The sequence below is a fragment of the Pogona vitticeps genome, chromosome 6 (genome assembly GCF_051106095.1).
Source record: "Pogona vitticeps strain Pit_001003342236 chromosome 6, PviZW2.1, whole genome shotgun sequence".
Lineage (NCBI taxonomy): Eukaryota > Metazoa > Chordata > Lepidosauria > Squamata > Agamidae > Pogona > Pogona vitticeps.
Genome location: NC_135788.1, coordinates 99,533,410 through 99,557,868, shown reverse-complemented (window position 1 = coordinate 99,557,868; position 24,459 = coordinate 99,533,410). Strand labels below are relative to the sequence as shown.

Genomic DNA, 24,459 nt, shown 5'->3' with positions numbered 1-24,459 from the left:
ATAGTTTGCTATGGTCCACACAGTCAAAGGCTTTTGCATAGTCAATGAAGTAGAAGTGGATGTTTTTCTGGAACTCTCTGGCTTTCTCCATAATACAGCGCATGTTAGCAATTTGGTCTCTAGTTCCTCTGCCCCTTCAAAATCCAGCTTGTACAGTGGACCTTTGACTTACAGATGGCTTGACTTACAGACTTTTTGAGTTACAGACTTCTCTAGCCGCAAAATTTAGGTTTGACTTGCAGCCTGATAATTGACTTACATACCAGAGAAAAACCAAAATGGAACAAAAACGGCCTGTTACGGGATTAATCGGTTTTCAATGCACTGTAGGTCAATGGAGACTTGACTTACAGACTTTTTGACTTGAGAACCGCCTTCCAATATGGATTAAGTTCTCAAGTCAAGACCCCACTGCACTTCTGGGAGTTCTGGGTCCACATACTGCTGAAGCCTACCTTGTAGGATTTTGAGCATAACCTTGCTAGCATGTGAAATGAGTGCAATTGTACAGTAGTTGGAGCGTTCTTTGGCACTGCCCTTCTTTGGGATTGGGATCTAGACTGATCTTTTCCAATCCTCTGGCCACTGCTGAGTTTTCCAAACTTGCTGGCATATTGAGTGTAGCACCTTAACAGCGTCACCTTTTAAGATTTTAAATAGTTTAACTGGAATGCCATCACCTCCACTGGCCTTATTGTTAGCCAGGCTTTCTGAGGCCTACTTGACTTCACTCTCCAGGATGTCTGGCTCAAGGTCAGCAACTACATTGTCTGGGTTGTCTGGGACATCCAAATCTTTCTGGTATAATTTCTCTGTGTATTCTTGCCACCTCTTCTTGATGTCTTCTGCTTCTGTGAGATCCCTACCATTTTTGTCCTTTATCATGTCCATCTTTGCACAAAATGTTCCTTTAATATTTCTAATTTTCTTGAACAGATCTCTGGTTTTCCCCTTTCTATTCTTTTCCTCTATATCTTTGCATTGTTCATTTAAGAAGGCGCTCGTGTCTCTCCTTCCTATTCTTTGGAAGTCTGCATTCAATTTTCTGGAACTTGCCCTATCTCCCCTGCATTTTGTTTCCCTTCTCTTCTCTGCTATTTGTAAGGCCTCGTTGGACAGCCACTTTGTTTTCTTGCATTTCCTTTTCTTTAGGATAGTTTTTGTTGCTGCCTCCTATACAATGTTACGAGCCTCCATCCATAGTTCTTCAGGCAATCTGTCCACCAAATCTAGTTCCTTAAATCTGTTCTTCACTTCCACTGTGTATTCATAAGGGATTTGGTTTAGATTATACCTGAGTAGCTCAGTGGTTTTTCCTACTCTCTTCAGTTTAAGCTTGAATTTTGCTATGAGAAGCTGATGATCAGAGCCATAATCAGCTCCAGGTCTTGTTTTTGCTGACTGTATAGAGCTTCTCCATCTTTGGCTGCAGAGAATATAGTCAATCTGATTACGGTATTGCCCATCTAGTGATGTACATGTGTAGAGTCACCTCTTGTGTTGTTGGAAAACAGTGTTTGTGATGACCAGCTTGTTCTCTTGATAAAAATGTATTAGCTTTTGCCGTGCTTCATTTTGAACTCCAAGGCCAAATTTTCTTGTTGTTCCTTTTATCTCTTGACTCCCTACCTTAGCATTCCAATCCTCTATAATAAGAACCTCTTTCTTTAGTGTCAGTTCTAGAAGGTGTTGTAAGTCTTCAAAGAATTGGTCAATTTCAGCCTCTTCAGCATCGGTGGTTGGTGCATACACTTGGATGACTGTGATGTTGAATGGTCTGCCTTGGATTCCTATTGAAAACATTCTATCGTTTTTGAGATTATATCCCAGTACAACTTTTGTTGACTATAAGGGCTACTCCATTCCTTCTATGGGATTCTTGCCCCACAATAGTAGATATGATAATTGTCTGAATTGAATTTGCCCATTCCCATCCATTTTAGTTCACTGACACCCAGGATGTCAATCTTTATTCTTGCCATCTCCTGTTTGACCACATCCAGCTTACCAAGGTTCATAGACCTTACATTCCAGGTTCCTATGCAGTAATTTGCTTTGCAGCATCGGACTTTCCTTTCACTTCCAGGCGCATCCACAGCTGAGCATCCTTTCAGCTTTGGCCCAACCACTTCATTAGCTCTGGAGCTACTTGTGCTTGTCCTCCGCTCTTCCTCAGTAGCATGTTGGACCCCTTCCGACCTAAGGGGCTCATCTTCCAGCATCATATCTTTTAGCCTTTTGTTTCTGTTCATGGAGTTTTCTTGGCAAAGATACTGGAGTGGCTTGCCAGTTCCTGCTCCAGGTGGATCGCGTTTACTTAGAACTCTCCACAATGACCTGTCCGTCTTGGGTGTCCCTGCACGGCATAGCCCATAGCTTCTCTGAATTACTCAAGCCCCTTCACCACGCCAAGGCAGCAATCCGTGAAGGGGGTGTAAGTACATATATATGTGTATTTGCACCCTTAAAATGAATTATAATTTTGACAGAAATACAATATAACTTAGCTCAGTGTAGAGGATGTTGATCAGCTGATCAACTTCAAGGTCCCAGAATCTCCTGCCTTATGGTTTTTTTTAACTTTATACTTGGCTTTGACTGGATGGCCCTTTCAGTGCTTGTCAGGCAATTTCCAAGGTCCTGGCTTTCAGGGATATTGGCAAATCTTTGGATCTGAGGTCCAAGCCCGAGTGTGAGTCTTTGGTACTAAGTCCTGAGTCCCAGGCTTTGAATTTGAATTTCAAGTTGCTTGTTCCTCCCCCGCCCCAATAAGGCTTGGGACTCAGGACTGGGACCCAAAGACTCGGGCCTCCTATGCTTGCCACAGCCTATCTGCTGCTGCCGCTGCCATCTTCAGAGACAGCGGGCTGACTTCTTTTCCCCGAGCCAGACTACTGTCTCTGGACATGCACCAGTCTATCAGATGGCCAGTGCATGTGTGGACAAAAGGCACTGGATGGCTCCAGGAATGGAGCTTGGGTCTGCTATCTCTGAAGATGGCGGCAGCAGTGGTGGCAGGTAAGCTGATGGAGTGGGCAGGCCTGTAGGGACTTGACAATGCAACTTGGACAAATGAGTCTGAGTCGTGAGTTGAGTCCCAAGTCCCCCTCCAAACCCCCAGAGTCAAGTCTGAGTTGAGTTGCCAACGTGACTTAAGTTGGACTCGACAAGGAGTCCCTGCTGGTTTCTCTCTTCTGATTGCTTTCTACTTATTTATTATCCACCTTTTTTCCTCACAGGGGATCCAAGGCAGCTCACAACAATTGAACTCATAAAGTAATAAGTATTAATGGCATTATAAACGGTTAAAAGAGCCATACAAAACTATATATTAAAAAACAATTAAACAGCAATCAGGATTAGAAATAATTTTGAATATATTTCTTTAAAAAAGGTCTAAATTAAAAAAAAAAGGGGGCGGGAAGAATGTTCCGGAGACACTTATCGCTTAAAAGCCTGCCTGAAAAGAAAGGTCTTTGGCTGCTGACAGAAGAAAAAGAGGGAGGGAAGGCCATGGACCAAACAGTCCTTCAAACAGAGGATACCTTTGAACAGAAGACTGCCCTATATAAAGGAGGTCATGTGACTACTGTGCTCTTTTTTACATTAATTATGTTACCAGAGCAAATCGCAAGGATAGTAATCTCAATATGACACAGCAGTGAGGATGACAGGGACAAAAGTGAAATAACAATTTCCTTCATTTTTAAACGAAAGCTTTCGCATTCCTCTGATAAGTATGGGTAATTGTAATACTCTAAAGTTACTTGGCGTAGAAATAAAAGGTCTTGAATAGGCAGGATCTGCTAGCTAGGAGCACATTGAGTGAAAGAAAGCTAGTGTCTGCTTTTTCAAAAATGTAACCTGTTTATGAATCCATGGGAAATCTGTGCTACCACTGTTTTGGAAATGTTTTCTTCCAGGAAAATTGGCACTGAATGAATAACTTTGAAATCCAGTCAAGTGTTTGACCTGTATTTGATGCAACTAAATGTTAATGACCTTACAAACAGAAAAATGAAAGACTGCATCACCTTGAAAACTAAGGAGGCAATTGTATACACACATTCTGGGAAGTAAATCCCATTGAACCTAATGGGGCTTACTTTTCAGTACTGTCTAGGGTGCACTGCTAATTTCCATATTGTGATTTATAATGTGCATTTTATTCTATACTGTATAGTGGCACTCAAAGGATTTCACAACAGAATAAAAATATGCTTTTAAAACGGTGGCATTAAAAGCATTATGTTGGAATACTACACAAACAGCAGCAAAAATAATACTAGAGAAGAGACTTCTGTGGGCCTCGGTGAGATAGTGGTATGAACTAAACACCGGGAAGCAAATAAGAGCAGGTGGTTGAACAAGAACTCTTCTGAAGGTTTAATTGTGTGAAGCCAAGGCTCAGCAGGCACCGTGGAGTCATCTTATTACAGATCCTGACCAGAGTCACTCCAACATTAAAAAGAGTGATGTCATCTCAGGGGGCAGGTGCTGGGGTGGAGTGTCACCCCCTCCTTTTTCCCAGTGATTTCTGAGCTACCTTGTTCATCAGCCCTCTAAGTAGGGATGCGGGAATACCCACTAAATGTTCCAGTCTTGTCAATTTAGGCTTGTCTCTACTTGACAGAACGTCTCACTGTGGAATTTTCAAGCTTTGGATGATTCCTCGGCTCCATAAAAAAGTGAAACAAAGTGTTTGTTTTAATTTTCAAGGTCTCCATAAAACCAGGTTCCTTGTCTTTGAGACGCAAAGCACTGAGAGTCAAAGCAAGCAAAGAAAAACTGGTTGATTGTATAAAAAGACATAAACAATCCCAGTGCTTCTGATCTTTAGAAATAATAGAATCATAGCATTACAGAGCTGGAAAGGACTCCAAAGGTCCTCAAGTCCAACCCCTTGCCAAAGTAGGAAATGCACAACTAAATTATCCTTGACAAGAAGCCATTTACCGTATTTTTCCATGTATAAGACTATACTTTGGTCTAAAATATTTAGACTAAAAATTAAGGGTCATCTTATACATGGAAGTAAACTGAGGAGAAAAAAACAAGTGGAGGGGAAAGCAGGGATCAAAGTGATCCTGCAGGGCTTTGATCCCTGCTTTCCCCTTCACTTTCTAAGTCTTAGCAAAAGGAAAGCAGGGATCAACGTGCTGCAGGATTGCTTTGATCCCTGCTTTCCCCTCTGCTTGCTAGGTCCCATGGGGCTTAGCAAAAGGTGGGGAGAAGAATCAAAGCAATCCCGTGGCTCTATAAGGGGGAAAGGGATCAAAATGATTGTGCAGTTGTGGAATTGGTTTGATCCCTTTCCCCCTCCTTTTGCTAAGCCATGCAGGGCTTAGCACAAAGCAGGGATCAAAGCCATCTTGCAGCATTTTGATCCTTTTTACCCTACATTTGCTAAGCCCCACTTAGATTTCTTAATTTTGGGTTAGAAAAGTGTGTGTGTGTGTGTGTGTGTGTGTGTCTTATACATGGGGACATCTTATACATGGAAAAATACGTTTAAAAACCGACAACGGAGAGCTCACCGAAGCATCTAACAAAGCAGCAAGTCCATAAAACAGAGCAGTAAACATTGTCATTTTGAATAAGTTGTGTTATTTCAATTAGAGCTTTAGATTAAAGGAAATTTGCTTGCTTTGTACAAAATCCCGTTCCCCTTCTTATTTTATTGTTGGAAGTGTAACAAAACATCATATACTTTTGTGGGCCTGGAGAATAATTTTGAAGTTCTTTAGCTTCATGCATAAGTACTAGTATGAGATGAGAAAATATTTACAACCCTACTGCAAATGTAATCCATTCTCCACAGGTGTGGTAAAAATGGTGCTCTTCCCCATTCTGAAATAAGATCAAATTGCACAATGTGTGTAGAATGGTGTTAGAAGTTGACAGCATGTTGATGTCATACCCACACAATTTCATACTTGAACAATTAGATTTGCAAATGCAATCCATGCATATCTATCAGTAACCAGTCACAAAGCAAGCTAATTTACAAGGTACAGGACAGGGGGTGAAAAAATTTCACACTATAACATTCAGACATATTTCAGCCCTGTCTAGTTTAACCGTAAGTTTTATTTTACCAACCTTGTCAGATTCTATATGTAGAACAGAGCATATATTTCAGGCAGCGAATGTCTTGAGCAAGCTCTGAAACTGATGGTGGAAATAGGTGTCATTTTGGGATAACAAACCCTTTGTTCACCTTTGGCAAATGCACAAGGCGAATGTATGGAGAATTACTGGATTCATGCATTCAGACCTTTTCAATATCTCTGCAGAGCCATTGGCTCTGCTCCCCCAACTTCTACATGTAAACCAGAGCTCAGAAAAGTTACTTTCATTGACTACAATGCAGATTCCTCCAACTGGGAGTTGTAGTCCAAAAGAAGAAGAAGAGAAAAACCTCTCCAAGATCTGTTGTAAATAATTTTATATATAGAATGTCTGTGTAGTGCTATTCAGATGTTAGCCTCATGTTCATACTCCACACCTGAGGAGGGAGGATATGCCAACCCTCTTCTCTCCATTTCCTCACACAAAAGTGAAATGTCTGTTGAGGTGAACCTGCTCTTTTCATGGGCGCCCTCCACAAGAGCCAGAATGTCGATTACCCTGTGTTCTTGCTTGCACGGAGGGCCTAAGGTAAAGGTAAAGGTTCCCCTTGACAATTTTTGTCCAGTCGTGTTCGACTCTAGGGGGCGGTGCTCATCCCCGTTTCCAAGCCATAGAGCCAGCGTTTTTTGTCCGGAGACAATCTTCCGTGGTCACATGGCCAGTGCGACTTAGACGCGGAACACTGTTACCTTCCCACTGAGGTGGTCCCTATTTATCTACTTGCATTTGCATGCTTTCGAACCGCTAGGTTGGCGGGAGCTGGGACAAGCGACGGGCGCTCACTCCGTCACATGGATTCGATCTTATGACTGCTTGGTCTTCTGACCCTGCAGCATAGGCTTCTGCGGTTTAGCCCACAGCGCCACCACGTCCCTTCACGGAGGTCCTACATGCAACAAAAGGCTCTCCCTTTTCAATCTGTGTGATAAATCCTTGTTTGTATCTTAATCATATGCAAGCACAGAGTATTTCAGCATTCTTTCTCTATTGAGAAAGGATGTGAAGCATTTCTTAGTGCTTCTGACAGTGTTCCCGCAATGATGAGAAGTTGTGCTCAAGAGTTTCCCATTTCTGTACCAAATTATCTGTTTTCGGAGGCAAAATTGCTTAGTTTATACACTTGCACAAATTGGATGAATATCTCAAAATTAGGGAGGCTGCTCCATTACTTAAGCATGTGAAGCACTATGTAGGCTGTGAAGTTCTCAGACAGCCTTTCTGTGTTTGCCCTATGTATTCTTTGCTTCTTTAAGGGAAAATATATTAGAAACTTTTCACACAACTTACATAGACTTTGATGGGGGAGAAAGAGTTGCTAGTCTTGTTTTTCGGCTGGAAGTGAGAAAAGTTTGTGGAGCTTCAAGATTACTCATTAAAAGATTTTATCCTGTTGAGCCTAAGTTGACAGGAACGAGCAATTTAGCCATTATCTTTAGCCTAGAATTTTTTTTAACATAATTTATTTTTAACATAGGGTAACAGGAAAGAAAAGAGGATTGAGGTTAAGGGGAAGAGGAGAAACAATGACATACTAACATCCATTCTATACATATTGCCATATCAAAATTCCAAATTGCTCTTTTTACTATTTTCTGCCTTCCAGATTTAAGTTCTCATTTTAATGCATGTTCTTCAAACGCTGTCTGATGACTCAAACCATTTGTAGAATAAGTTCCATTGAATCTTATTAGCCATGGCAGGTTACACAGACCTTATAGAATCTTATTGGTATTTCCATAAGGTCTGTGTAACCTGCCATGGCTAATCACATCTAATTGATGAGGTACCAGGGCACTCCTTGCAGTCTAAACCTGACTAGGGCTTTAGTGTGATGGGGACAATTACACAATCAGAGTTCCCATCCCAAATTGCACAAACATGTGTCTCGTTTTACGAGTTGTAGACTCTATTAGCTTTTTCTGTGAAACACTTAAAATGTGGGGAGAGATTAAGAGGTGTAATTCCACCTTTCTTCCACAAGTTCACTCTGTTTAGTGATTGACAGTGCAAATTGGGCTGAAGAGTCCAGCAGTGTTTTCCTTTTTAAAATGCAGAGAACTGTCTTTCTATGATTGCTGTGGTTTGATCCATGGCAGCATGAAAGCACTCGTTCACCAAATGAAGTCAGCTAATGCTGCGGAGACCCCGTCTGTTCTGTATAAACAGCCAGAGGCTGACAAGGATCTGAATTTGTATCTGAATTTGATATACTCAAGTGAGATGGTCTCCTTTGGGAGAAATGCTACTGGCCACATGTACTGAACTTTCCTAGATAATTTAGTCTTCCTTCTTTCTGCAGCATCACTAACAGTCAGAATCAGAAAGAGAAGAATTATTCTCCACTTTGGTTCCCAGCACTGAATAAAATTCTCCAACCACTGAGATGCCGGTCGCCTCTACCAACTCCGAGACAGGTAAGGACCTGGTTCTATCTCTTTCCTGACTTGCAACCTTCCAGAAATCTGCAGCTACAGGTCCCATCATCCCCAGCCTACTTAACTATTGGGAAATGGGGATCAAATCCAAAACATCTGGGGGGATTAGGGGAAACCAATGCTCATATTTACAACCCTGCTGGAAATGTAACCCTAATCCATTGTATACACCTATAGGGATATGTGTGTACATAATAGGTTATGCCTTATAATCAAAATAAACTTGCTTTACCCCAAGTGCTAGAAATAGGCCATTTCTAAAAGTTTCAGCCATTTTGGTTGTTTATTTGATTTTATACATTTATAATTGTCTCTGAACACAACAAGCAACAGCTTGATCTAAGCAAGCAAACCTGCATACATAGCCACACGTATTCATGCGTCTTTGGAAAGTGACCCATATTTTCACTGAGCTTTGAAATGTTGCTTTTTTTGGACTCCAGCTCTCATAATCTTCCAGCCAGTTTATTCATAGATCATGCTAGCTAGTGATTCAGAGACTTTGAAAAAAGAGAGAGAATGTTTCAAAGCTGTGCATGTTATAAAATATGTCCAGATTGTTTTGTTGTTGCAATTTTCTAACTTGAGGAACCCACAGGATAGCCTGGGAATTATGTGTTTATCCATTGCATTAAGCTGTGGAGAAATGACCTCTTTTACACTGTGTTCTGGTGAAGTATGGGGTGATGGAAGCCAATGACTTCCCTTTGTGGTAAACTGATGATCGGTAATGGTAGAAGGGCTTTCCTCCAAGATGGCCGACATATCACAGCTGTGACTCCCTTTTAAAGGTCTTGAAAAATCTCAAAATGTCACTAGCAGGATTTTCAGTATGAATGTGTGAAGCACCAGATCTCATGTGAAAATAACTGTTTCGTGTTGTCCCTGGGGAAGTCATAGTGTATTGAACAGTAGCATTGGAGACAAGTGTTTGAAAGAATCTGGGATTGGTGGCTGTAACGGGCAGCCATGACCTCACCTGTCCATCACAGCTGGGCAGTAAATCATCAGCCAATGGTGTGACGGAGGGTGGAACTGAAGGGGAGGAGCTGGTATAAAAGGGGTGTGTGAAGAGTGTGTGAGGGGAGATTAATTGAGATCTGGAGAGATCTGGTGTGAGAGAGAAAGATGCCTGCGTGCCTGAGTGTCAGTGAGGGAATGTCTATGAGGTTGATTTAAAATAAGAAAGTGATTTGCAAAGTGATTATCTTTCTGTGATTCTCATATTTTATTTTTGTAATCAATAAACCAAGTTTTTATTTTTGAAAGAAACCCTTGTCCTTTTTATTTAAAGGAAAGGTTGGTGGCAGCAAGAGTGTTTAGTGGCGTGGTGGGCATTCTGAGAGGCCTGAGTAGGAGGTGATCTCAGAGTGGCTCAGCCACGTTACAGTGGCCATGCTGGCTGGAGGGTTCTGAGAGTTTTAGTCCAGCTAGAATACCCCACACATATAAATCTCAGGAGTTTGGAGGCAAATGTTTAGAGATTTCTTAGCAGACAAACCAGTGAGGGAAATCTAGAACTGGGTGTGGTGGTGTCAATATGCTCTCCCATGATATAATGTAATCCAGGCATGTTTGGCTTTTGTATCAATTTATTTTGTATTTTGTATTCATTTATTTTGTATTTTGTATTCATTTATTTTGTATTTTGTATTCATTTATTTTGTATTTTGTATTCATTTATTTTAGATTGGGCTGCTTGTTGCTATAGTAAAATACCGAGAGAAATACTGTATAGGGAATGTTGTTAAAAGGGGTGGGAGTAACAAGAAATGCAACGTGTTCTTTTTTTAAAACACTGTATGCACAACAACTAGTGTAGTTTTTAAGCCACAAGGACAAATTTTTTTTGAAAGGTAGTTTCCCAATCTCTATTCTTAAGTGTTTCTTATGAGTGTATGCATGAGTATGTGGAAGAAATAAGGGAGGGCTGCCTCCTTTTTTTTTTTTTTTTTTTTTTTTTTTTTTTTTTTTGCTAAAGTAGTTGTTGGTTTTTTAAAAAAAGGCTAAACTAGGTTTCTGCAAAGAACTACCAATTTCTCAGGGTGGAGGAAAATTTCACTGATTGCTAATCAGAGACTTCCACAGGTCTCCTTTAAAAGGATTCCACTCCAAGTGTGATTTAAAGAATCTTTAGAAAGGAGATCAGGACACTTGAAATTGATTATTTGTTATTAGTGTCCAGAGAGCAAACGCAGCAGGAATATAGATTATCTGTTCACAGTTTCCCCACTTCAATGAATGAATTAATGACTCAGTCAGTTAATTAATTTGTTTTATTCATAGGCCACCTTCTTTTTGATAAGGGGACCCAAGGCAGCTCATAATGTTAAAAGAATAGAATTTAAAACACAGTAAAACATTAAAAAACAATTAAACGGTACACTAATTAAAAGCAAGTAAACATTAAAAACATCATTAATGTGATGTGTTGTCCTTCTGTTTATATTATAACAATAATCTATGATTTTGCAGATATGGCTATAAATTAGTGTATGTAATTCTATGCAAAGCAGCCCTACCTTTTTGGATAGTGTGCAAGTAGTCCCTTTGTGACTGAGTTGTAATATAATATAGTTATACACTGGTTACTTGACATGTAATTATAAGTAACTGGTTACATGTAACAGATTATTTGAAACTGGTTACTTCTAGGCACTACCACATTCAGCTTCCCTGCAAGATTAAGAAAATCCCGCTTTATTTGGCACTGGTGAGGCCTCATCTTGAGTTCTGTGCCCAGTTCTGGACACCGCACTTCAAGAAGGATGCTGAAAAACTGGAACAAGTTCAGAGGAGGGCAACAAGGGTGATCAGGGTGCTGAAACCAAGTCCTATGATTAAAGACCGAAAGAATTGAGGATGTTTAGACTTGAGAAAAGAAGAGTGAAGGGAGATATGACAGCACTTTTCAAATACAGTGGTGCCTCGCATTACAACGTTAATGCGTTCCAGCGAAATTGCTGTAGAACAAAAACGTCGTAATGCGAACTTAAAAAGCCCATTGAAACGCATTAAAACCCGATCAGTGCATTCCTAGGGGCTTGAAACTCACCGTCCAGCGAAGATCCTCCATAGTGCAGCCATTTTTGCTCCTTGTGCGGTGAGGAATCCATCCCAGAAAAGAGTGGGGAGCCATGTTTTTTACCCGGCGGCCATTTTGAAACCGCCAATCAGCTGGCCGAAAATCATCGCTTTGCGAGAATCGCAAGAATTCTGCTTCCAAGCTTCTGGGCTCATTTGTCAATTTTTTACCTGCTCCTTGTCTTATTCTTTAAGCCATTGACTGCCCAATTAAACCTCCCTCTATCTACCTGCTACATAGCAAACACAGGCTGTTATCCTGGCAGCATTGCTTAAGCCAGTTAATGGCATACTTGGGATGAAAGTATGTGATCATGCCCCTGAGCAGGCAGCCTCAAAATCAACACATGAAGTTTATATGCTGGGCTCTCTAGTTTTATTGCAGACCTGGATTCATTTATTTATTTTTTAATGATTCTCAGAATTTCCAAGACAGCATAGTGGATTCTGAAAGGATCCAAACAAGGAATTTCCACGATCTATTCCAATGTGAATGTGGTTCTCTTATTCTTGTCTGCTAGAGTGGACATTCCATGTTCTCTCTTCCTTATCTCCACTTGCTTTGCTCGAAAGCGGTTGGTGCGAGTGCTACCATTATTCTCCAGTGTTTAGCTTCTTCTATGGGAAGTTAAATCTCTGAGTGGATGGGTGTCTCTAACAGGCTATATTGAAGTCTTTGAAACTTTAAAAAATATTATTATTATTATTTCACCTCCCAAATATAAGCAGAAACACTCTGTCATTATGTGCCTACTTCAGAACTGTTTATCAGATTGCCTCGCCACATTTAGTCGCTACTTTTATTCAGGAAAACCTATCCTGTTTGAATTTTGGAGAATAAAGAAACAGGCATAAAGATTTTTCAATGAACATCAATAGATGGCCAAGGACACTAAGGCATTACATAGATTCGTGATGCTACCAGGTTTTGGAGGTCCTTGGGCAGGATGTACCAGGTACACCAATGCACTTCCACTTTGTCTTCCCACCACTCCTCAGTCTGTCATTCCCTGCTTGAACTCCAGCATCCATCCAAATTAGCAGACATTAAGAAGAGGAAAAGGACAGGTGTTTTCCCCCCCTTCCTCTTATTTGAAGAACGAAAGAAGAGGTCAGTATCTCTCCCTGCTGTCTGGGCTCCTACTGAGAGTTTGTAAGTAACTAGTTGGGTGTAATTAACTCCTCCCACCCCCGCCCTACAGCAGAATTAGGTCATTCCTCTGTTTGACAACATCCTTCTTCTCAAGGGCTGATCAGCTCAAGTTTGCATTAAGATTAAAGGAAAAAAACCGTAAGAAGGGAGAGCAGGTGGAGGCCTTGGTGTTGTCAGTCAACAACGAGCACAGCACAGGAGATTCAGCAGGCAGCATAAGGGCTGTGTGGTCATGGTCTTCCCACTATAATGAGATATCCTGAATTTCTATTTAAATCAGAGTTGCTATTTCCCAATGCACATCTCTACATATAAATTAGCATGTGCTTATTAAAATACAAATCTCTGTCCTATGTTGTCTTCCACTGAGTGTCACATATTTTCTTATTTGGTAATGCACAAATGGATACTTTATCTGGAAGCATGTAAGCCTAGCCTTTCAGCTCTAAAGCAAGAAGCTACACTGGCATGGGAGGGAGACCTAAAAGTTGACCAGGTCTCTGTCAGGATGTTAAAACCGGAAGACAAGCTAAGGAAATAATTTCCTCCAAGGTTTTCTTCCCAAGCAAACAAAACTTACAAATGAAATTTATTTTTATCTCCTGATAACCATTCACAAAGCAAAAGCAAGCTGGTTTGCAACACAGAGGCGAAGAAAGCTCATTCTAGAATAAATGATGTGTTTTTATCTCTTAAAGGAGCTGCCATTCTAAGAACTGAAATGCCTTGTTTGACTTGGGAGCTGGAATCTCTGGAAATATACAAAAGCCTTGACCACAGAAGAATCTCCTATTTTCCTTGCTTTTCTTCCTTTCTTTTCCTTTCTTTTATCCTTTTCTTGTTTCTACCTATTGTGGCTGTGGCTAGTACACACCTACATGTTCATTCTCTTGGTGGGGTCTTGGAAGTGAAGTAATTGCACAGAGAGTGAGGCAGTCAAAGTAATTTATTTCCAGCTGGTGGAGGTACTCTTGTTAGGATGAGAAGAGCAAAGAAACAAGAGGCTAGAGTGCAGATTTCTAGTATGGGCAGGATGGAGGGTGGTAACCATTTCCACCAATTTATGTTGCAGGCATTCATCCCTTCACCAATCAACAGACTGAAATTCAACAGTTACCAAATAAGACAGATGTGTTCTTGGTGGGTTTCAAGCACATAGGCAAATGACAATGAAAATGTTTTCACAATAAGCACTGCAAGATGTCATCCTGAAGAAGGGCATTCTGAATAATTTTAGACCACACTTGCTAGATCAAAAGCTGTACCAGAAGGGCAGTGGAGTACTGAGGAATATCTGTCATAGAAGTAGAAGCACTGAGCAGAGAAATGTCTCTTTCCTGAAGATAGAAGCATTGAGAATTAAAATATTCCCAACACTACCTATTAGCTTCTTTCCTCTACCCAAGTAAGCAGTGATAGGAGCAAAGAAAAAGAGCAACATCTATAGTTGCCTTGCTCCTTTGTTTCCTGGTAACTGGGTACGTTGGGCCCAAGCAATTTGGGGGCCACAGGAGAAAAGGAAGTGGGCCCATTGAGGAGGGAGATCCAGTGAGCAATTCTTGTGTAGTGATCCCTAAACAAACTGTCCCTAAATAGAAATACCTACATGCTGGGCTACATTGACATTTTCTACTCACAAAGTGTATCACCTGGAAAGTTGAAATAAGGCATTACCTGTAGCCCAAGATATTCAATTAATAGAGACATCTGAAAATTTGTGTGTTTACATAACTTTGGCTTAAAACAGTGTGAGCATGAATTACAACCCAAAATGAATCCAATCTTCACCCATAGAAATCCAAAGCTTGGGATCCAGTCTGGTGGAGATATTTTGATTATCTGGAAGTTCTAGACATATTTATGTCTAGCTGTACAGGATTTCATTAAGGGCACCCTCTAATAGATAGCAGCACTCCAGCAAAGAGCAAGTAAAAAATCAATCCACAGAATGGATTGTGGAGCAGTGGGAGTTCCTTTGCCTCTTGCCACTCTTGAATGAGGCTCGTGTGTGTGTGTGTGTGTGTGTGTGTGTGTGTGTGTGTGTGTGTGTGTGTTGTTTGTTTGTTTGTTTGTTTGATTGATTGATTGATTGATTGATTGATTGTTTGTGAGTTGGGTCACATCTCAATACCACCCAGGATCTGCATTTTGACTGGCAAATTGTAAATTGATTGTTTGAGAATGTCTGGGTGTGAAATTGGAGAATAGGGAAGGGCAATTGCAGCCTTCCAAGGCTGTTGTTTTTGCCCATGCATGCCTCCAATCAATCCTAGCCAGCTCAGTCTATGGTGTAAGATTAGAGGAGCTGCAACCCCCCCCACACACACACCTGGAGGGTCACACCCCTTTTCTCGCAGCTGTGCATTCTGGTGAAGCAGAAGGGTGAGCACAATTGAGAGTGATGATAATGAGCTTTTTTGAAACCTGGTGTGATATGCCACGGCCCCATCCAGGAGGTACTTCCTTCTCTATATAGATAAGTAATTATGATGATGCTTCTTGGTGCTGGTAACACTAGCTTTGCTTAGGCTTTTTCTAAACATGTGTATTCTGCACATGATGAGGAGTGTTAGCACTTTCCCCACTTTTCTCCCTTTCAACATACAAGAAAAACAGTCAGAAGAGGGACAGTTTGTTGTATAAAGCAGCCTCCTCCTTTTCAGACTCTAATTTTTGGATATTAACAGTGATGACAGAGGATCCCAGCAGACTCCCCTTATCATGGGTGGAGTACACACTTAACAGAACTCTTCAAAAAGGTACCAGTTTTTCAGGTAGAGCAGGTTTAGGCAACAGAGTACTCTTCACCTGTGTCGGACAGTTCCCACAATCCTAGCCATGCTAATAAGATTTGGGGTCAAAAACATCTAGAGGAACCCAGTTGCTTGGCCTTGCGGCTAAAAAGTCACTGTTATTTAACAACCATTTACATAAAAGGATTGAAGAATGGTTACAATCCTGCATGCAAATGTAACACATGGTCATGTGGGAGGAAGGAACTTTGCCTGCCTCTGTATGGACCAATTAGCAATCCCTCCTGTTCCTGGGCTAAAAAGACCCCTCCTTTCACTTCACCTAATTAGAATACTTTATTGCTCTTTGTTCAGAGTTAGTTGATCTCAGCATGACCAATTACATGTGAGTTAAGTAAAATGCTGCATGCAGGATGGGCCACTTCTTGTCCATGTGGCTGAGAGAGAACTCTTTTTTCCGTTAATTATTTTAACCTTTTATCCTTTCTGCTCACGTCTGATGCATTGGTGGAATCTACAGAAAGCAACGAATAAACATATATTTATTTTCTTTTTAATTTAGTGTTTGACTGATTATTTATGCTGTTCAATGCAGGGGGGGTAGCAGCTGGAAAATTGCTATGTTCTGTGGTGCAAGAAAGAGGAATTAAAGATATTCCTGCTGCTACTAAAAAGCCCATACAATAGAGGAAAAACTGGAGTCTCAGCCAGCGCTTTTCTGCCTCAGTTGTCCTTTTGTAAAAAAAAAAAAACTCATCTAGACTAGTCTTGTGAATGAGCCGTTGTCTGTCGGTCATGGTACATGTGACTGGATGAGAGGAGCTATTGATCTGATTTTATGTAGATAAGGTCAGCTCTTTCTATCATTGTTCAGGTCAATGATAGAATCCTGGATTTGCTGTTCAGTGGTGGTAACATATGGCACAGTAAGGCAGCATTGCTGTTCTGGTTGCTGGGGAGTTAGTCTTCCAGCCTTTCAGGATAGTTGATTCTATTCCCCCTCTAACTTTTCATGTCCTGACATCTACCCTGCCAATATTCTGTCCTCTAAACATGCTCAGATCCCATTGATTTGTCTCCCCCTGCCCCCATATTTACCCATCATAGAATGGGAACAGTGGAGATGTATTGAAGAATGCAATGCTCCTAAGAATATTAACAATAATATCAGGATACAGAACTCAGTGTCTTGGCTCCTGGCAGGGGCCATCTGGGAAGCCAGAAAAATGTATCTTCATGTGTGCAAATGTGCATACTTACACACAGAGAGAGACACACACAGACAAATGTGTATTTCAGACCTTATCTGATATAGTATGTGTATCTTTGATGTGTTCCCTCTTTTGTTCCACTGGTCTGCTAATGTTATAGGAAATGAAGCACAATAGTCGTGTTTTCTAGGCAAGCTAACAAGAGACTCAAAGTTTTCTGTTTTAAAACAAAAACACTTTTGTCTTGTATTGATCACACAGTGCTATTTTTTCAATGAGGTCTCTGGAAGATGGCAATAAATATTCTTATCGATCGTGTGTTCCTTTTTCATATCAGGGTGGGCTTTGGAGCCTCTTCATTCTTATTCCCAGAAATCTGCTGGAGGTCCTCCCCTGCCAAAATATTCTTCCTCGGGTCATAAGAAGTAAGACACAGGAGAAAGTGTGTGTGTGGTCCTAAAGCAGACATGTTTTTTTTTTCAAAAATTGCTCTGGGTAGTATTGATAAGTAATCAGGTTGCAAAGCCAATACATTTCCATTCTTGCCAAGTTCCATATTATAAAATGACAAGAGCTAACCATCTGGCTCCTTGCATGCTGCAATCTGCACTGCCTTGACTCTGTCCCCATCTAGGCAGTGCTGTTGTCAAGACAGACTTTTGGGGCAGAGGTGCATACAGCATATCCCTAGGCAGGATGATCCACCAGTGCAGCAAGGCTGGCATACCATATTTTGAGGCATCTGCAAGTAATGGGGTGATGGTGGTGGTGGTCGTGTGCTGTCAAGTTGTTTCCAATTTATGGAGAGCCTATGAATGAGTTACTGGTACCTCTGTTTTGGATTGTCGCATCATAGAGTTTCAAGGCAAGAAATATTTAAAAGGGGTTTACCATTGCCTTCTGCTGTATAATACTAACAAGAGTTAGCTGTGTCACTGCCATTGTCTGTGAAAGACCCTCCACCAATGTCATATTCTACTGTTGCTGGTGCCCAGTTACTGCCCTTCAGGAGTTTTTCTGCCCCCATCAGCATTGGAACTCTCCATTCTCTTCTGCTGATGTGATCATAAATCCTGAAGAGGGTGGATGGATCTTATTCTGGTGTCTTAGCTTTGACTGTTCTGCCTTGGGTGACCCTACTAGAAGGCCAGACTAGTAATGGAGTCTAGTCTTCTGAGGGCATTGCTTTTGGCTTCTCTGACATACTCATTCCCCCCCCCCTTTACAGGGTAATACACATTATAAAAGCTAGGACTAGTTCTTTTTTGTGTGACTACAACTCCCAGAATACTCCAGCTGGGATTTGTAGTCCAAGCAGGCAGGCAGGCAGGCAGGCAGGCAGGCAGGCAGGCAGGCAAGAAAGAACACATTTCCAAGCTCTATGAATTGCCATCGAAAGTGATTTCTTATTTTAGGCAAACTAAACTAGATACAAAGCTGGATCATGGATCTGGAACTACTTTCAATAAGAATGTTATTAGAAGATCTTGAGAATTCTATATAATAAGAGAACAATATTATGATAGTAGCTATACTATATACTAAAATCTGTATATGAATGGTTTGAAAGATGGTCGGAATTTTGGGGGATAATCCAGAAGACACTGAGATGTAAAAAACAAATAATTGTAAGCAAGTATGTAACACGATGTCTGATAAGCACAAACAATGTAGATAGATTGGAAAATTAATAAAAAAAACGTTTTTAAAAAAAAGAAAGAAAAGAAAAACCCTCCCCAGTAACACCATTAAGTCCAGAGCCTAAAATTACAACACTGCAGCATTGTTCCTCATTCCTCGTACAGAAGCAGATCAGATTGGCAATTAAATCTGACCTCAGCCTTAATGACAGTACAATATCCTTCATTACACATGAAGGGCAGAAGATTAGTCCACATGACAAAGCATTTGGAATACGCAGCTCTCCTCTTCAACACCTGTAGGCTGCTGCCTCCCTGTGCCTCATGGTAGGGCTGGCATTGCTCTTTCCTCACTGTTAAATATTGTCACCTGGGCTTTATAGACATGGAATTGCTAGTCTCTATTGCAACAGCGTATATTCTGATAGATGTGGTCTGCTGAAGGGTTTGGGTTCAGGACCATGGGCGGTGTCATTTGCTATCTAAATTTGCCAAATTTGTGTTTCATCCATCCTGGTTTAGCGTAACTCTGAATGTAGATCTCTTCTTCCCTCCCTTGTTGCCACAGAAACGAGGATGTAAGAGAGCAAATGCCAGAGAAAGGGAGGGGTTTTCCCAAACACCAGAGAATTTGTTAGAATCTTAAAGAGATTAGAGCGCTCATGGTTTCTGTGCAAAAATCCTACATCATGTGAAGCTCACAGACATGACGGGGGGGGGGGGTGAAGGGAGAGAGGGAGAGAGGGAGAGAGAGAGAGAGAGAGAGAGGTCCTTCTGTTTCTCACTTGAGTCAACAGGCAATTCTCTTTTCAGAACCCTAGCAAATTACTGTTATTGTTGTTCTGTGCCATCAGGTCACTTCTGATGTACAGCAACCTTAAAATTAGTAACTTTTGAGAGGGCTATCATTATCAGTCCAACTTGGGTCTTGCAAACATAATGCTATATTTCCTTTACTGAGTCAATATCCATCTCATGTTTGGTCTTCACTTTTTCCTGCTATCTTAACCTTTCCCAGTATTACTGACTTTTCCAGGGAATCCTATCTTCTCATGGTATGCCTCAAGTACAATAGCTCCCCTTATCATTTCTGCTGCTAGAGCAAGTTCAAATTTGATTTGATCTAGCACAGTGGGCAGCTGGGTGCTCCAATCCACTGAACGTCCCCAAAAAGTGTAAGTGATTGTCTCACTTTAGCCTTATGTTACACAAAGCAAAACCTAATGTTGCTCATGTCAATTTTCTGCATTTGGCTCAAAGTTTCAAGGTATTCATCAGAATCTGATTAGTGGTTGCATAAGGAGATTCTGGGACATGTGTCAGTTGCATGTCTTGCTCACACATTGATTGTGCTACCAAGATGCGCCCTGGGTCCTGGTCAATTAGCCACAGGTGCCACAACGTATGCAAATCCTACACAAACATCAGTAGAATTCCAGTCACATTTGTAACCTTCCATCATTCTAAATTCTTTAAATTCTGGGAGCAGCTGAAGTTTGGTTTTAGCACACAGGCTGGGGACAGGAGATTAAATAGTGTTCATAGTATGTGTGCAGATAATTAAGAGATGGTAATTAGCCAGTATAAGTTATCAGCCGTTTTCATTTGCTATCAACCTAGGATTCAAGCTACATCTGTTAGGCAGCATCAGAGAACTTACAAGCTGGGCCTCTTTGGCATGTTTGATGTTCTTCTTCTGATCTGCTTTTCTCCCTCTTTCTAAGAGATGGAAATTGCAGGCTGGTGGGAGGGAGAGAGGGGGGTGTCTGTCTTTTGCTCCTCATTGTTTAGTTTTTTAGGGAGTTTGGTTTCAACATTTTGAGATGAGGATGGAGGAGGAGAAAAATGTGAGCAGCTCCCTACGTCACTTCACCTTTGCTTCCATTATAAAACTGAACTGAGAGTGATCTGTAAGGGCAGTGGTACCCAGAGCCAGTTGCCACAGCATCTGCAGCATCAGGAGGAGGCTCTTTTGTTATCTTTGCAAAGGACAACTGTGAAGGCAGTGCAGGGAGAGGAGAGGAGTGTGAATTTCCTCACAGGAATGCCTTTTTTGGTAGCGTCCCTCTACGTCCCAGCGTACCCTGGTGATTGTGCCAGGGGAACATTTTGCCCTCTACTTTCTGTTATGGTTGAAATATCCAAGCTGACCTGTTACACAGAGTTCTTCATCTTTTGAGTGAAGAGTCCTGTATAATCTACAAGCTTCTGTCTGTGGCGGATTCTGTCATGCTCATTGTGGGTCATTTATCTATACTAATACAGGAGAATAGATGTGCCTCTGTGGGTGTTTCTGTCTCCCCTGTAACTCTCAGACTTGGAAATTTAGACACCACAAACATCATATGCATACTAAAGGGATATTAGGGCTTCGTACCTTTCAGTAATTTTGTTTGCAAACTAGATTGGTTGGTTTTTTGTTTGTTTATGTCTAGAGATGGGGGTATTCGTATTTGTGTATGAATATGAATACCCCCGCATAGCTGGACTTAATGAGGGTCTGGGCCCAAGGGCTGGGCTGCCCACTCCCATGTCCGGCAGCCTCGGTCAACCTCCTCATCGCTCACAGAGCACCGCTCTCTTTCCGCTCATGTAGCCACTCAGCAGCCGTGCAGGGAGGCTTGTCCTCCCTCCCCCTGCTTGGAGTTGGGTAGATAAACGGAAAGAGAGCAATGCTCCAGGAGCAATTGGAAGGCTGACTGAGGCTGCTGCTACTGCTGGACACATGAGTGGACAGTCCCTTGTTAAGTCTAGCTGTGCAGGGGTATTGGTATTCGTACCAATACGAATACCCCCATCTGTATTTATGTCTGCCTGTAGCCTGCATTACCACCTCCAGTGACAAGGAGGCAGATTTCCCTAACCAGCAGATAAGAAGTTGCAATCCAGCATGGCATACTCATCTCTTCAGAGTGACTGTAGTCAGTTTTTCTTGCCCAGAGGCAGAACATGACTGGTGCCTCCCTCTGCAAGGAGCACAGCTCTTTGAAAAGGTAAGAGGGAGAAGGGAGAGTGAGAGACAGTGAAGCCCCTGCATTCTGGCAAAGGAAGGGAAGGAAAGCAGAGGGGTTGACTGGATCAGTACCATGTTTCCCCGAAAATAAGACAGGGTCTTATATTAATTTTTGCTCCAAAAATGCAGTAGGGCTTATTTTCAGGGGATGTTTTTTCCCATGTACAACCATCTACATTTATTCAAATGCAGTCATGTCATCTTCTTCTGGTGGCTGCACAATGGTGGAGGGCGGGGTTTCACTTAACTAGGGCTTATTTTTGGGGTAGGGCTTATATTACAAGCATCCTGCAAAATCATACTAGGGCTTATTTTCAGGTTATGTCTTATTTTGGGGAAAACAGGGTACTAAGGTGGAAGGAAAGGCAGACTTGTAAGACTAGTAAGAAATAAAGCTGGGGAGAGTAAGAGCACATACATAAGTGTGCATACACACACATACACATCACTGGATTGTGGGCAGAGGAAAAAGAGAATCTGGTGCGTTTGTTCCATGGAAGGAGAAAGAGAGAGAGAGAGAGAGAGATGTGGATGGATGAGGATCTAAAGAGGTGGTTCCCAAAATTCAGAGTTGTGGCCCCCTTAACCTGTGACTCCCTTTCCCATGCTTGCAAAAAAAATGGCATTTTTAAAGGGGTAACATCATCCCGTCTCAGAAAGTAGAGGTTTCTTCCTCCCCCAAAGGGCCTGTTTCTCATGCATACACATACACACTAACTTTAATCTCCCACCCCAAAAGGTCAGGGAAGAAATTATTTAACAAAGACATATAAAGCGAACCATGACCCCCCCTCCCAGAAAATACTTTGTGATCCCCTTGGGGGTTATGACCCTTGGAATGGGAAACACTGATCTAGATAGTAGAAGGCACAGAACATTGAGAAAAGAGAAAGATGGAGGAAGTGGGTAGAGAAGAAGATAATACTGAAAGAAAAAGAAATTGCCTTGAGATGGGACAGAAAGAAAAATCACATTGGTCAGTGAGGGAAGGAAAGAAAGAACACCTGTGTGGGTGAGTCATGAGAAAAGTGACCTGGGCAGGAGAGGAAAAGGGAAGAGTTGTGTAGGAGGAAAAGAGAAGTGGGGTGGGTGAGTGAAGTGATGGAAAGGTGGGTTATAGGAAGAAACAACGGAAGGGGGAATAAGGATTTTCTGTCTTGTGCAGGGATGGATGCTACAGCTGGTCTTAAATGGAAATCTCCTTTGCATTGATAGATTTCCCTGCTGCACTGATTTGGCCAAAGAGTCTCTAATTTTTCACTCGCAATGGGCAAAGCATTTTTTACTAGGATGTGTTATATCTACCTGGTCACATTGAAACTAGATTGATCTACTCCCTTTCTCACATGCACACACCCTATCCCTTTCTGTACGCATGGCTGTACCAGCTTAATATGCTCAACAGTACTTCTTTTCTCACTGTGCACTGTTGTGTGAACTATACGTTGCACCTAACTACCTCTTTGGTGGCCAAGTCTAAAAATTTACATTCACGGGAAGGTGTGTGGCTATAGTAAAATGCATAATTTAAAGCTGTTCTTTAAAAATATGCCCCCTCCTTACATCCTGGAAAAGACGTATCTTTTTCCCCCCAGAACCACACTTTGCATGCTTTGTTTTCTTAACATGCAGCAAAATCTGCCATTTTCCTTTGTCTTGGACTGGAAGGAATGGATTACAATTACTGGTTGCCATTCCCCCTCTCATCTTGCACTCCTCCGTCCCCCATGGAATCTTATAATTAGAAATGGAGAGATATGCAAGCAAACATGTAGTTTCCCTTACACAAGCATAAATTGGCTATCAGATTCTGACTATTGCCTGATAACAATCTGTCGTTCCTTATACAGTGGTGCCTCGCTTAATGGGCGCTCCGTTTAGCAATGAAATCGCTTAGCGACGACTTTTTCGGAGCGTTTTTGCATTTTGTTTAGCGATGGTCCCTATGGGCGATTTTGCTTAGCGATGGTTGGGACCATGCAATTACATTTTGGGTTCCCTGTTTCGCTTAACGATGGTTTAAACAGCCTCATGTTTGCTGTTTTTTTAAATGTTTTTCTGTTATTTATAAAGTTAAAGTTTACTGTTTAAAATGTTTGAAATCATAAAGTGCACTTAATAAACCCTTTGTTAACCAAATTTGACTTTGTTCTGACTCTTTTTAAATTTGTTGTTGTATTTTCCCCCCCATTGAGATGCATTGAATAGGTTTCAATGCATTTCAATTGGGGAACCGCGTTTCGCTTAGCAATGTTTCCTAAGGCGATTTTCGCTTAAGGACGGCAATTCATTCCTATTGGAATGGATTATCCGGTTTTCAATGCATTTCAATGGGAAACTGCGTTTCGCTTAGCAATGAAATCGCTTAGCAGCAATTTTTTCGGAACGAATTAACATCGCTAAGCGAGGCACCACTGTATTGTGATAAATTCTTTATTCTGCTGCCATTTCATAGATTTGTGTGCTCTCAGAATGCTTGTATTCCAGAGTTTTCTGGTCGAGAATCCAGGCAACTGAAATGTGGTTTTATATTTGCTGTGGAAATACAGCATGAGAACCTAACTAGATCCAGCATACCAAAACTGCTTGCATAAAAGCAAGCCTGATATTGGCACAGAAACACCCAAGGATCGCACTGCTAACACCATCACCAAACACCTTTGTTGACTTTCCTTCAGTAAGCACTGTATGGTTGTCTCTGTAGTTATCAATAATGTCCTGAGCAATGTGGTGTAATATCAATGTTCAGGGCCTTGTGGTCAATAACAATTGCGAGTGATGTACTGTATCACCACTACTCTGCATTGGCGGTGGCCTTTTTCTCCCTCTGAGAAAGACACATTGATCTGCCCTTACCGCAGGTGGAGATAAGAAGGAGGAGAAGAAAAGGACAAAAGGATGAGACTACACTGTGCCACAGGCAGGACAGACGTGAACAGGCAAACCAAGCATCCTCATAAATCTGGAGCTAACCTTCCATGCAAAGCAGATGCTGAGGTCTGGTTTAGGCAGAGATTAAACAAGAAACATGTCTCTGG

At 41.6% G+C, this 24,459-nt stretch overlaps 1 protein-coding gene across 2 annotated transcripts in view; it reads left to right on the top strand.

Annotated features, from left to right (window-relative positions):
- The window catches only part of MPP2 (MAGUK p55 scaffold protein 2), a 67,845-nt gene that overhangs the window by 11,356 nt on the left and 32,030 nt on the right, over nucleotides 1–24,459 (top strand). For both annotated transcript variants that reach the window (XM_020794073.3, XM_020794071.3), the window contains exon 2: nucleotides 8,432–8,546. In XM_020794073.3, coding sequence (XP_020649732.1) covers nucleotides 8,516–8,546 — 31 coding nt within the window. In that variant the 5' untranslated portion in view covers nucleotides 8,432–8,515. The remainder of the gene's footprint in view (nucleotides 1–8,431; nucleotides 8,547–24,459) is intronic.